Source organism: Lotus japonicus, chromosome 2, assembly GCF_012489685.1.
Source record: "Lotus japonicus ecotype B-129 chromosome 2, LjGifu_v1.2".
NCBI classification, from domain to species: Eukaryota; Viridiplantae; Streptophyta; class Magnoliopsida; order Fabales; family Fabaceae; genus Lotus; species Lotus japonicus.
The window spans coordinates 90,837,312-90,849,743 of NC_080042.1; the positions used below are offsets into that span (position 1 = coordinate 90,837,312).

Genomic DNA, 12,432 nt, shown 5'->3' on the forward strand with positions numbered 1-12,432 from the left:
AGTGACGAAAAATATTTTTCATTAATAATTAGTTATTATTTAAATTGTTAATCAATAATTTCAAAAAAAAAATCAATATAATCCAATAAATTTAAAAATGAAACATCACAATCCTCCTCATTCTCTCAATCGCGTTTTTCCTCCGTAAATTCATAATGCAAATTATGCAATAGCACACCTGCCCGATTTACAAACCATATCTCGAACATAGTGAAACATGCTTGTGTTTTCATATTTGGTAATAATTCAATTTTAATCAAAATAATCTCTTTATACCTCCAATTTTCAAAATTTGGTTGTAGGCCAAAAAAGCAACACAAATGGGTGAAGAAAATAGAGAAACAAAATTATGAAAATATGAAGTGGATCTGAGGTTATTAGAGCCCAACGAGGCGGTGGAGCATCGTTTTTAACAAAATCCAACAATATCTAAGACCAACAGAGCGTTCGCTCACAACTTCAAGGGGTGAAATTCACAAGAAGTAGTTGAACAAGTGGCTTTAGGGATGTGCGATTCACGTTCTGGGGTTCAGGTTGCAACAAAACTTTGAGGCATGGAGGTGCCATGTGGTTTCACATTGTGGGACAGTGGAGCCGTGTTAAAGGGAGTAAAGGCTTGGTGGTGGCCGTTTGTGGTGATAAATATGATTTGGAGATAGATGGGACGTTGACTTAACAGACAGAGTGAATGGTTTTTTTAAATTTAATTCAGTAAAATTATTTTCATAAATTAATGTATGATAGTGTATATACATTAAATTTATTTAAATTTTTACTAATTAGTAATTAGTTTTTAGTAGTGAGGAATTTGTTTTCGTCACTAAAATTTGCCTTTATAAAAAATGGGGTGGAGTGTAGATTTTTAAAAAGAATGGGGTGGAGTGTCATTCTTGCAAATCTTGAGGGGGTGAGTGTATTTTACTCTTTTAAATATAATCAAACAAACCCATACTTTTTACTACTATTTTTTCCCCTGATCACAAGTACAAATATAATTAGAGTGTGACATTTTATTTCCGTAAACCATGACTAAATTGTCAGAGAGAAGATTATAACGATTATCACCAGACAACCCATTACATTATGTTTTTCTCCGAGAGTAGAATATAAAAAATACTTTGCATAAGAAATCTCAGAGATAAAGAATGCAGTAAATTGGAAGCGCTTTTAAACCAATGAATGCTTGAACATTTGAACAAAAGAATGTATATCCTATACAATCACTTCTAATACTACCACTAGGAGGTTTTTGCAAATTCTTTGCTAGTAAATCTGATTTCTCATCGTGTAATACCTAGCCTGGCCTTTTCAAGTGAGGAAACTATGTACGGTCACCATGAAAATTGAAGAGTAAACTAAACACAGCTTAGAAAACTATGTTCATTTACCCTTTTGCCCAAGCATAAGATCAAAACGATGAGAAACAGAAAAACTAACTAAAAAAATTTCTATATACACAGGCAAATTTTTACTTGAGACTTGACAGTAATTCCTTCAAGCAGAACACATGTTCCAGAGATGGTATCTTCTGATCTCAGGTCAATGGGAGCCAAAGTTACCTGAGAACCGCTCAAACTGAGACCACAGCATGCTTCCCAGAGAAAACCGTGGCTTAGCCTCCACATTTTCACGTACAATCGCCCACGGTGATGTCTGAGACACTCTGTGAGGAGTCATTTTATCAGTAACTACGGTTCCACCACACTCTTGTCTCACCAACTCTGCTATACCGGGGTTCACTTCTCCACCTGAAGAATCATTCACAAAGAATGTTCCCACTGCTTCCTCCCCCTTTGTTCCAATCTCAACCCTTGATATGTATAGTCCATTCTCACGAAACACCCTGGTCACTTTTGATAGTAGCCCCACTCTGTTCTCAGTTCGAATATCTACCTTCAATCCATGCGAGACTCTGCGCTCTATTGCAGCGATTATGCACAAGATCATCTTCTGCTTCTCGCTTTCATCGAAAAGAGCTTTACTATCCTCCTTATGCCTGATAAAGTACTCCTGATCGGCCATGGATTTCTTGGAGCGAATGGCGGCGTGAAACACCACATACCGCAGGTCAGTCAGAACACACACGGTGTCGAACAGCAGCTTAGGGCGGTCCCTGCTCGTCACGTTCACCATCCAATACCCTCTGTCACGGCATCTGATGATAGAAACATGTGTCCCATCGCATCCCTTCTTATGCTCGCCGCTACTGTCACCGTCGCAGGCGCGGCAGCTCTCGTAGTCCCTGTCCGCGTACATCAGCTGGTGGAGCCGCCGTTCGGTGTGGGTGCGTCCAGCGGCGAAGTTTGTGAGCCTGACGCTCTTCCTCTCTCGCTTCCCGTGGTGGGCTTCCACCACACTCTCCAGCTGCTCCTCCACCTGGGCTAGCCGCGTTGGGTCTTTGATGGGCCCGGGCTTTGCTGCGTCCTCCACGTAGAAGATGCAGGCCGTCATCTCGTTGTGGGTCCAGGCGTTGGCAGAGGTCACGTTGCAGCCCAAGTCTGCAAGCACTGCAGCTATTTCTGATAGCAGGCCCGGTCTGTCCATCCCACTCATCTCCAACGCTGTGTTCTCTGCTTGGGGCCCTTGTTCCTCACAGTCAGCTTCAGGCACTTCTGCATCCCTTGAATTGTCCCCTTTTGCTCTAGTGGTGCACAATCCCTGCAATTTTCATAACATTGTTTAATTTGATTTAACTGATCATCTATATAATTTGAGTGCATGTTTGAATAAACAGTGAAAAAACCACGAATAAGTCATTAGAAGTTAAGGGAAATTGCTAATTTTGACTCAATGTGATTTTTGAGTATGTATCAACATTCACTAGATTTAGTAATAAAACATGAAATTTACATATTTTTATACATTTCACCCTTTAACAAGTAAATGCATTTTTGGAACCTTAGAAAATTGGTTTTGAAGTCAAAATTAATTTTGCAAGAGAAATTTGTATAAGTGATTCTTTTGAGTTCTATAAGTTGACTGGGGTTGTAAAATAACTGATTCAAAGATGGTATAAGTTGGAATATGTATTATGAAGTACTGATTATTTTTAATAGCAAAAGAGAGAAAAAAAAAACCTGTTCAATGCGGCGCATGAGAGTTTCGTCTGTGAGCTTCTTGCCAGCTTGATCAGTCACATGGAACACTGCATTGACACCACTTTGTATCAGAACCGTATGAACTTTTGCAAATGATAGCGATGGAGTTATTGGGCTTTTTGGGGTTACATGACTCACGCATAGCTCATTCAATATAAAAAAAGTGAAAGTTTTTAATAATTATTTGCTGACTTATGATTTCTGAGGAAAAATGTAGAAAACAAGAGAAAGCAAAGGGAGAGATAGATAGATAGATACTGACCGTCCATGAACCATCCACCATCAGAGGAAATGTATGATTTGGAAATGATGAGGTCAAGATCTGTCAACACCTGGACCATTTCTAATAGTATCCCATACTTGTTTGCACTGTCCACCTGTATATGTCGGCAACACACCATTTAATATTCAATTGTTAACAGAAAACTATGTCTTTTTAATTCTCATGCTCGTGTGAGTCATGGATTTAGATTGCTCTAGATCTCTTTAGCAAAAAGTATGAACCATTTGATTCTGTTGGGTTGCTAGCAACAACAGTTGTTTTGTTACTGCTTCCATGTTTTGTCTATGATTTCTAAACCAGTGTGTCCTTTTCTTTTTAACATGAACAAAAGAAACTAGTGACTTAATGTGGGTTTAAATACTAATTAAACATAAAAGTGAAAATACTTTTACCTCACTTTATAAAAGAGAGTTTTGAAGTGAGTTCTAACATTTATTTGTACCAGTATCAATCGTATCGAAACATATTTGTAGAATAGAAATTTCTACATTTCTTTATAATGATGTAAGAGATGAATACATGATTGAAACAAATACACTAACTGGATTGTACGTCATTTTCACAGAATCCCAGCCCAAGTTGGTTTTTTCTTTCGAGAGGAGCTGGAATATTCAATCCTTTCACCATTAATATCCTAAGTAACTTGTAATTAATGGTTTAAAAACAAACACAATGAGGAAGCATAACACATTGTGGCTTAATCTACTCCTACAATAAACACAAAGATTTTATCAATCTCACAAAGATTAATGGTTTAAAATTTGTGTACAATGACTGAAATCCCCACAAATGAAAACAACTAACAGAGGACTCACAACACATTCAATTCAAGCATTAATTAAAACGCCAATTATACCATGTTTATGATAATCTAATGATTGAATTAACAAATTAATGCAACTTGAATGTAGAGAATTGTACCTTCACTACGGTGCAATTGCGGCAAGCATCATTTTCTATGCTGACCCTGTTCACAGAGAACCAAATTAAACACGTTGAATTCATAAAGAATGAGCTAATTAATCAACACAAAGCAAATCAATGAATGATTGATGAATGCAGTACCAAGGAGGATGAATTCTTTCAATGAGAGATTCAATCTCTCGATCAATGTGAGGCTGGTAACATATCTCCATTCTTCTTCCTCAACAATTCGATTCTTGTGGCTAATTGTTGATGATCATCCAGTACGCACGCAATGCCGCTACCTATAGAAGAAACAAAGATTCACAGGCTGTACACAGTTTAGAAGAGTTCAAAGGGGCATGGCGCAAGAAAACGTGTATGTACACAAACAACAAGACTAGACTCGACGACAATGGAGCTAGCGCGCGCCGCCAATCTTGCTTCGTAAGCGATCGCAGAAAAAACCAAAACGTGACAGATAGTAATTGCTTTGCCAGCAATTAATCACTCAGTCAGAAATTTCATTGCTGTTTCCATTATCGAAAGAGGAGAGGAGATTTGAAAACAGCGTGTTGAGATGATGATGATGATGATGATGATGAAGATGAAAAGCATGAGGATAAGGCGGTTACCTGCACAAGGTGTGAAATTCAGGGAGTGGAGGTTTCTGTTATAGAGAGAGAGAGAGAGAGAGAGAGAGAGAGTCGAATCTTGTTTCCTAAGTTTAGGAATCGGGAGTGTGATTGGCGTTTACTCAGGAGCAAGACTAGTGTTGTATCATTTTTTTTATTTGAATTGCTTGATGTGGTAACTTATTTTAAATGATGGTATGGTATCATAATTAGGTGGGACTAATATGAGATGTGAGTAACTTATTAATGGATTGATTATATTACTCTTATTTAATTATTTGCTAAACAACCCCTATCTTCACTGGATATTGCATCAACTAATACAAAAAATTATTTGAATACAATTCTTCATTCTTTAATAATACTAAATTTATTTATTATTGCGTCAATTATGATATTTCAGCAATTTCTCGCTAAATGTGTACAACTAATACATTTTTGAGAAAATTATCTTTAATCTTGTATGAAAAAGGGAAGACGGAGATTCTTAATATGGAATTGTTAATTGATGGTTAAATATTTTGTTTACCAAAATGGAGTGTGCATTGTTTGGTGAATACGTTGATAATTTAACGCATTGCTTTCTAATGACACTTCTCATAACCAAGTTGTTGTTATTGACATAGCAAAAGTTAAATTTTTTAGGGTTAACAGCTCTAAACTTATTTAACATCTTACTTTTACACATCACATAAACAAAGTGTTTTTTAATGGTAATTTTATATGAAGGTAAAGATATAATGTAAAACTCAATGTATGGAACAAAGATATTTTTCAACCCTGATATTCCTGAGGTCCTGACTATCGAGCAAAGGTACATTGCAAAATTCTCTTTCTAATATTCCGCCATTCCCGTAATTTCATGCTGGCTAATCACAAGTTTCTCATTGATCGGTTACAATTCACGTGAGTCTCATTTCTAACTAAATAAGAATTGTATGAATTTCCTTTTCAAAAAAAAAAGAATTGTATGAATTTCAACAAATTAGTGTTGCTATGACATTTTGTTTTGCCCTTTTTTTTTGTCAAAGGTTCAAAGTTCATTCAACAGAGATAGCCGAACGACACATACAATCGTGAGGAAATTTGGGCCATAAGCCCAAATGCAGTGTACAATATAATTCATAACAGTTAGACCCACAAATCCTTATTACACAAAACAGAAAGTTTGTCTAAGGGAGATTAAAAACTACTTGCAAAAGACCCAAGAGGAGATAGGCCCAAGAGAACATGGGTCAGCAGAACACTAGCTTGAGTCTCCAAACCCTAGCCAACCACAGGGAAAGGGCGGCAACACAGTGGCGGAAAAAGGAATGACAACGGCCAACAGCAAAGCTCCATACACATGATTTCCAGTAGAATAACCTATGTCTTGGTGGGCTAGACAAGCTGGTGGGCTGCATACCCCAAACCAAGTCCAATGGCCCAACCTTATTTCCCACCCATACTTTCTTTCCAATCCCTATTCTTAACCGAACATAATTGAAAAAATTGAAATCAGGACATCAATTGGAGTAAGAGAGGAAGAATTATAACTAGTTTGAATCTGCTACACATTATTGTTCATATTTTCTTCAGTCCATTATTCTTCAATTCACCTATTGATATTTTTTTTACTTGAAGAAAGTTAATCTTTTACAAAAGCCCATGACCAAGCCCATCCCAATCCATAACCAAGCCCATCCCCAATATATCTTACAAAATAAAATAAAAAATATATTTTAGTGGTTGTTGTGATTCGGATTTGGTAAAAAAAAATGAAAAACGGTATGTTGAGTATGACAGCTTCAAGGAAGAGTGAAGAAGATAACTGCTTCGATTGCTTCCACCCGTTACACACTTTCTCCCCGCAACGCCACCACCATCTCTCTCTGCTCTATCTATCTATCTATCAACATTCATTTCCTCTTCCATTTCCTGCAACATATTGATTCCAATTGCTGCAATGGAACTGCAATTTCGATTACCAGAATTGCAATTAGTTGAAAAGGGTTTTGATTACATCCGTAAAAGGAAGAAATGGATCTTCATTTCCGTTGCATTAGGGTTCTGCGCTTACAGTGCTTATCACGCTCCCTCCATAGCTCGCAAGAGAAGGAAGCTTTCCAAGCTTCTCGGTGCCTTGTTTTCTGTAGCAGAAGCCGTAGCAGAATCCGCAGACACCATCGGAGTTATCTCCAGAGACATGAAGGAGTTTCTGCAATCTGATTCGGATCAAGTGCCAAAGAGCCTCAACCAAATTTCCAAGGTAGCTCGCTCTCAGCAATTCTCCGATTCTCTTACCACCGTAACCCATGCCGTAACTGTAGGTGTATTGCGCGGTAACCAATCCGCGAACCGGACCAGCGCCGAGCAAACTGGCGCCGGTTCGAGCGTCGTGGACGGTGTTCTTGACAAGCTGTTAACACCGGAGGGGTCAGGGTTTGCTTCTGTGGTTCTTGGAAGCTTTGCTAGGAACCTGGTTCTGGCGTTTTATTGTTCAGATGGTGTTCAATCTCATGACAAATTCGGCGGAGAATCCAATTCAAGCGGTGTGGGAAATGCTTCCTCCAATTCAGATTCTGTTCCTGCATGGGTTGATGCTGTTTGTGATGAAAGGTGCGGGGAATTGATTGGGAATTGCGTTCAATTGTTCGTGAGCACCGCGGTTGCGGTTTTTCTTGACAAGACTATGCATATCAACACCTATGATCAATTCTTTGCTGGTTTAACTAACCCCAAGCATGAGGATAGTGTGAGAGATATGTTGATGTCTGTTTGTAATGGTGCTATTGAGAGTTTTGTTAAAACATCTCACCATGTGTTGACAAGTGCAAAACCCGGTGATGGTTCAGGTTCAGATTCTAATTTGGATATTGGGGAAACTACTCCGAATCGTGTAGAGACATCAACAATGGAATCAAAGGGAGGGGATGTTTGTGTTGAGGAAAATAAGAGTGGATGGGTCAGTAAGGTTTCATCCACATTGGCAATTCCCAGCAATAGGAGGCTTGTTCTTGATGTGACCGGGAGGGTGACGTTTGAGACGGTTAGGTCTTTCATGGAGTTTGTTTTGAAAACATTGTGTGCTTCTGTGAGAAGATGTGCTCATAGTGTTCACGATGCAGTACTTGAGATTATGAGATATGCTGCTGCTAAATTTTCTGTTATTGCGACAATTTGTATCTCATTGTGCCTGCACGTAATGGATTGCCCTAGGGCTTTGGTGCCTGCTTAAGTAGTTGTGATTGATCATTTGAACAAGAAGAATTTTATCATGCTGCTTTGGCTATGTAACTACATCATAATATCTTTGTATATACATGGATTAATTTTGTAAATGATTTTGAAAATCTTACTGTTGTAAAGAATATACAGTGACCATAGGCATGATGTCTTCCTCTTACACTGGACTATCATTCATGGGATAACTAACTTCCAGAATTCCTTCAAAGAAGAAGCCCTGGCATTCATCATCAAGCAGTCTTATTTGCTTTGGGTTCAATCATCAATGATTACAGTATTGGACACATTATTGAATTGGTATCTTGTTGTAAATACACCCTTCTGTATATGTTGTTGATTCGATATTCTATTGACCAGGTGTTCATGTTCAAATAGGTAGTCATTTTAAATCTGTTTCTTTCCTTCGAATATTACAACTCTGTTTCATGATAAAACTGGATCAGAGGGTGGACTGCTGAGTGAGATTACCTTATGCTTTGCTAACTCCATGCAGCAGGGGCGACGCGGCGACGCCAATGCAGCTGGCATTTCACTGCTTTGCAATTATTCTGTATTTGCAATTATAAGGTTGTACTTCATAACCCCTATCCATAAGTTTTGCCATTTTTTTAGCTGACTGAGCCTCTATTATTCTTTATTTGTGCTTTAACTGTATTATAATTAATATGACACTTGTCTTGTTCTAGTAATATTCTTGTGCACGTCCCTAAAAGTCCTTTGCAGCTTTTGTGTTTTAGTATAAATAGGGAGCAAATACTAATACAATAGAGAACAAAGAGGAGAGAATTATAGGGAGAGAGATAGATAGAGCTCACATGTGATTCATTACTCTTTCCCTTTAGTTGTAGTTATGGAACTCATTGATGTGATTATGATTGTTTTGATTTTTTTCTCATAAGGAACCAATCCTTCGGAGGAGGCTGAGGGTGAATGTTTTAATTTGTTTGTGGATTTTTTAATTATGTTTCCCCTTTTCATTTAGTTGGGTTTCTCCTATTGTTATGATTGATATGCATTGGGAGCTGACAACTCTTGATATATAATTAGGTTATTGACTGAGTTGGTAAATAGCCCTGATTGTTTAACACAATTATAAGGTAAACCTAGTTTAATATTATGATTAGATCAAATATATAGCATGAGCAATCAATCTGATTGACTTTCCAGGTCAGTTAACTCCTTGAAGATTAACGTGGATCTTTATGAAATTTCTGTAAAGACCTGATAAGGAATTGAAGGACAAATCTATAATAATTAAGGATCAATTACTTAGTTATAGTAATAAAATGAGTGACTGACTTTTGAATTTAGGGTAAGATTTAACCAAATGAACCAAAACTTAACATGTGAAACTCAAAGTCTCAGAATTTTCATAAGTGATTCTTGGATCCTAATTATTTGATTATGCTTCTTTATTATTACCCTTCTTATTCCAGTTCTCATGATGAAAATTTTATTGCTGGGTCGTAATAGTATAAGAAGTGTGCAAGACTAGTGGTTGTTAGTGATCTCATGAAAATGATGAATAAAGGAAGGGCTCCCCCCCCCCCCCCCCCTCTTCTCTCAGTTTTGCAATTACTCTGTATTTTCAATTATACACTTTTATAACCCATGTTCCTAAATTTGGCCACTTTATCAGCCGGCTAAACCTCTATTGTTCTTTATGTGCACTGATATTGGGCCCAAACGTAGCACAAGGAAGCCTAGCTGAATGAAAGACTTTTCATAATCTCTTAAAAGTCTTTAGTCTGTTCTAGTCTTTTGTTTTCTTGAACATTTCATTCATTAGGATTTTACCACCTGTATGGATGTAAAAACATGAATGTAAAGGGGAGGAAGAAATTGAGCATTTCCACTCCATTTTGGTGTGTTCTTGAATGTTTTTACTTGCTTCTTTTGCTGCTTTGTTTTCTTTGGTTAGAAGAACAAATCTTCTTACCAATGACACTTGACATGTACCAGTAATTTTCTTGTGTAAGTCCCTACACGTTCTTTGTTTCCTATTATTTTTTCATCATTACAATAAGCGTAATTTTTTATATCTGACTGGCAATGACAGGGAACTGCACTAATGAACATGTATGATGTATAGTTTGCTTCATATCGTATGCGTTTAAGTAAGCTAAACCTCACTTTTGTTTACATGTGATGGAACCACTATCATTATGAAATTATTATGGGGAAGAAGTTAGTTACATAATTGATATGCCTTGGATAGGAAATGTAAGGGATTCAGGTAGTCTGTAATCTGTATGATGTAGGCGGTCCAGGTCGATTTTTAACATCTATTTTTCAAAAACTTCTCTAATCAATTGAGTCTTTCTCCCTTAATTTTCTCCCTTAATTTCAAGTGTATCATTTCTTATTTTTTCAAGAAATGATGCTCCTCCAATATGTTCTGTTTATTGCTTATTTTTTCTTAAAACTAGAGTATAAATTAAGGTATCATTTCTCTAGATTTTTCAGGCTACGCGAAGACAGTGTCAGTGCCTCAGTGGCATAAATATTGAGGAGTATATTAATGCTTGCAACAATAAGTCAACAACAAAAGGAAGTTTATTGCTTCGAGGTTTCTCTATCTGTCCTAGTCGAATGGGAAGTTTTAAATAACATCTGAAATTATAACTTGAAGGCTTGAAGCTCAACTGCCAACCACTTTGATCAATCTTTTCAACTAAAGAAACTCCAAAAGTTGTTGATGACATTGAATACCTGAATCAGAGGAGAACTAATAGCTTGCATTAAATCCTAATTAAGTTATGGCTACCTCCACAAGTCAACACCCAGTAACTTTTCTGTGACATCATTTTTCTTTTATAATTGAATTGAGAAAAAAAAGAAATTGATACTAAAATAAGGTCCAACCTGACCTCCTTAAGCATTTAGTTCATGATTCGATCCCTGAGCGAGTGAGCGGTGTCTATAAACTATAAAGAATGATTTGTTGGGAGATGTCTATCCACTTAATGTGATATATGTTACTGTAATGAAACATTTTTTCCTATTTTGGTTTAAAAGGATAAAACTTAAATAATGTGCTCTTTATATTGTTGATTGTGTTCTTCAACCCAGAAAAAGCTACTGTATTAGAAAAAAGAAATTACAGAAGCTCTGGAGGCCTGGGCCAAGTAACCAGCTAGCTACCACCTAATGCCAAATACACAATAATACACTACAACTGAGCAAAATTAGAGAAGAAGAAGTAATGTTTTATTTCATTTCAAGGGTTGTTATGCTTCTGCGTATAGATATAGTCGATATGAGCAGCAAGTGTCTTCTTATTCAAGCATTCCTCCTCCTCCTCTGTGATGCCTTCACAACTTCTATCAACTTCCTCAACATCCTACACATTTATTTGAAATCTTAAGGATCAGACAGTGATTAAACATCAAAAGAGGATGAAAAAAAGAGGTTAAAGCTAATTAATAACAGCAGCAATTAATTAAATACCAGCGATTCCTTGTTATAATCTGGTTCAGGGCGTGCGGATTGGGTGAGCATGTAGCAGAGGAACAGAATCGTGAAGAACAGGGCTGTGCCTTTGATCTTGCTCATCATAGTAACTAGGTTTGCTTTAAGGTATATAAGGCAGAGAACTTAAATTAGAGATAGAGTGAGAGAGTGTGTATGTGTGTGTTTGTGGTAGGGATTCATGTTTGGAATTTATAGAGATAAGGAGGAGGTGTGAAACTTGGAAGGTGGTGTTGAGACTTATTTATTGCAGCCGTTAATCAAAATTCTATCACGAAAAAGACATCAAGGGTTAATACTAGTACTAGTATTAGTAGAGTAAAATCATCAACTTACAATTCAGGTAAAGATGACATCATAATCTCATGGTTAAGAAGAAGTTATTCATTAAAAAGTAAAAATTTAGTTTTTAAGAAATAATTTTACTTTTACTTCATTCTTAACGTGTATCTCAAGAATACTCTTAGGATATGTCAAAAGTTTTCTGCTTTTTTAAACAAGTGGTCATTTCAAATTATCAATAACGGAAAATTTGAGCAAAACCAAAATACAGTACAAGTAGTAATATTTCCCCTACCCTTCATTATTTTAGGTACTAATATACTAATATGAGACTTTCCAATATGCTTTCATTAATCTTTCTTCATTCATAGCAATAGTTATGTTTTTATATAAGCAAAAAATGTACTGTATTAAATGAAGTACAAGCATTAGTTATATGAAACTTACATTGCATCGACCCAACATATTCTATTTTATTTTGTTAAAGATCACAAACTATTCCAGCATCTTTTGGGTGTGTGATTTCGAATATAGA

General features: G+C 36.7%; 3 protein-coding genes across 3 annotated transcripts; 1 reads left to right on the forward strand and 2 right to left on the reverse strand.

Annotated features, from left to right (window-relative positions):
* Positions 1 to 1,123: 1,123 nt before the first annotated feature.
* On the reverse strand, positions 1,124 to 4,907 carry LOC130735858 (ACT domain-containing protein ACR1). Its single transcript, XM_057587735.1, has 5 exons — positions 4,447 to 4,907; positions 4,303 to 4,348; positions 3,361 to 3,475; positions 3,078 to 3,145; positions 1,124 to 2,658 (listed from the first exon to the last, which is right to left on the reverse strand). The coding sequence occupies exons 1-5, from the start codon at positions 4,515 to 4,517 to the stop codon at positions 1,540 to 1,542; spliced, it is 1,419 nt and encodes a 472-aa protein (XP_057443718.1). The 5' UTR covers positions 4,518 to 4,907; the 3' UTR covers positions 1,124 to 1,539.
* Positions 4,908 to 6,668: 1,761 nt separating this feature from the next.
* On the forward strand, positions 6,669 to 8,406 carry LOC130740937 (protein PHLOEM PROTEIN 2-LIKE A10-like). The gene has a single exon (XM_057593670.1). The coding sequence runs from the start codon at positions 6,865 to 6,867 to the stop codon at positions 8,134 to 8,136; it is 1,272 nt and encodes a 423-aa protein (XP_057449653.1). The 5' UTR covers positions 6,669 to 6,864; the 3' UTR covers positions 8,137 to 8,406.
* Positions 8,407 to 11,185: 2,779 nt separating this feature from the next.
* On the reverse strand, positions 11,186 to 11,815 carry LOC130740938 (phytosulfokines-like). Its single transcript, XM_057593671.1, has 2 exons — positions 11,595 to 11,815; positions 11,186 to 11,487 (listed from the first exon to the last, which is right to left on the reverse strand). The coding sequence occupies exons 1-2, from the start codon at positions 11,700 to 11,702 to the stop codon at positions 11,365 to 11,367; spliced, it is 231 nt and encodes a 76-aa protein (XP_057449654.1). The 5' UTR covers positions 11,703 to 11,815; the 3' UTR covers positions 11,186 to 11,364.
* Positions 11,816 to 12,432: the final 617 nt, after the last annotated feature.

What these genes read in the sequence shown, in the direction of transcription:
- LOC130735858 (XM_057587735.1), bottom strand. Translation starts at nt 4,517, where the DNA reads ATGGAGATATGTTACCAGCCTCACATTGATCGAGAGATTGAATCTCTC. An exon ending in GAAAGAATTCATCCTCCTTG is followed by an intron (nt 4,349 to 4,446) that starts GTACTGCATTCA and finishes CTCTGTGAACAG; the next exon opens with GGTCAGCATAGAAAATGATG. An exon ending in GCAATTGCACCGTAGTGAAG is followed by an intron (nt 3,476 to 4,302) that starts GTACAATTCTCT and finishes CGACATATACAG; the next exon opens with GTGGACAGTGCAAACAAGTA.
- LOC130740937 (XM_057593670.1), top strand. Translation starts at nt 6,865, where the DNA reads ATGGAACTGCAATTTCGATTACCAGAATTGCAATTAGTTGAAAAGGGT.
- LOC130740938 (XM_057593671.1), bottom strand. Translation starts at nt 11,702, where the DNA reads ATGATGAGCAAGATCAAAGGCACAGCCCTGTTCTTCACGATTCTGTTC. An exon ending in ATTATAACAAGGAATCGCTG is followed by an intron (nt 11,488 to 11,594) that starts GTATTTAATTAA and finishes ATAAATGTGTAG; the next exon opens with GATGTTGAGGAAGTTGATAG.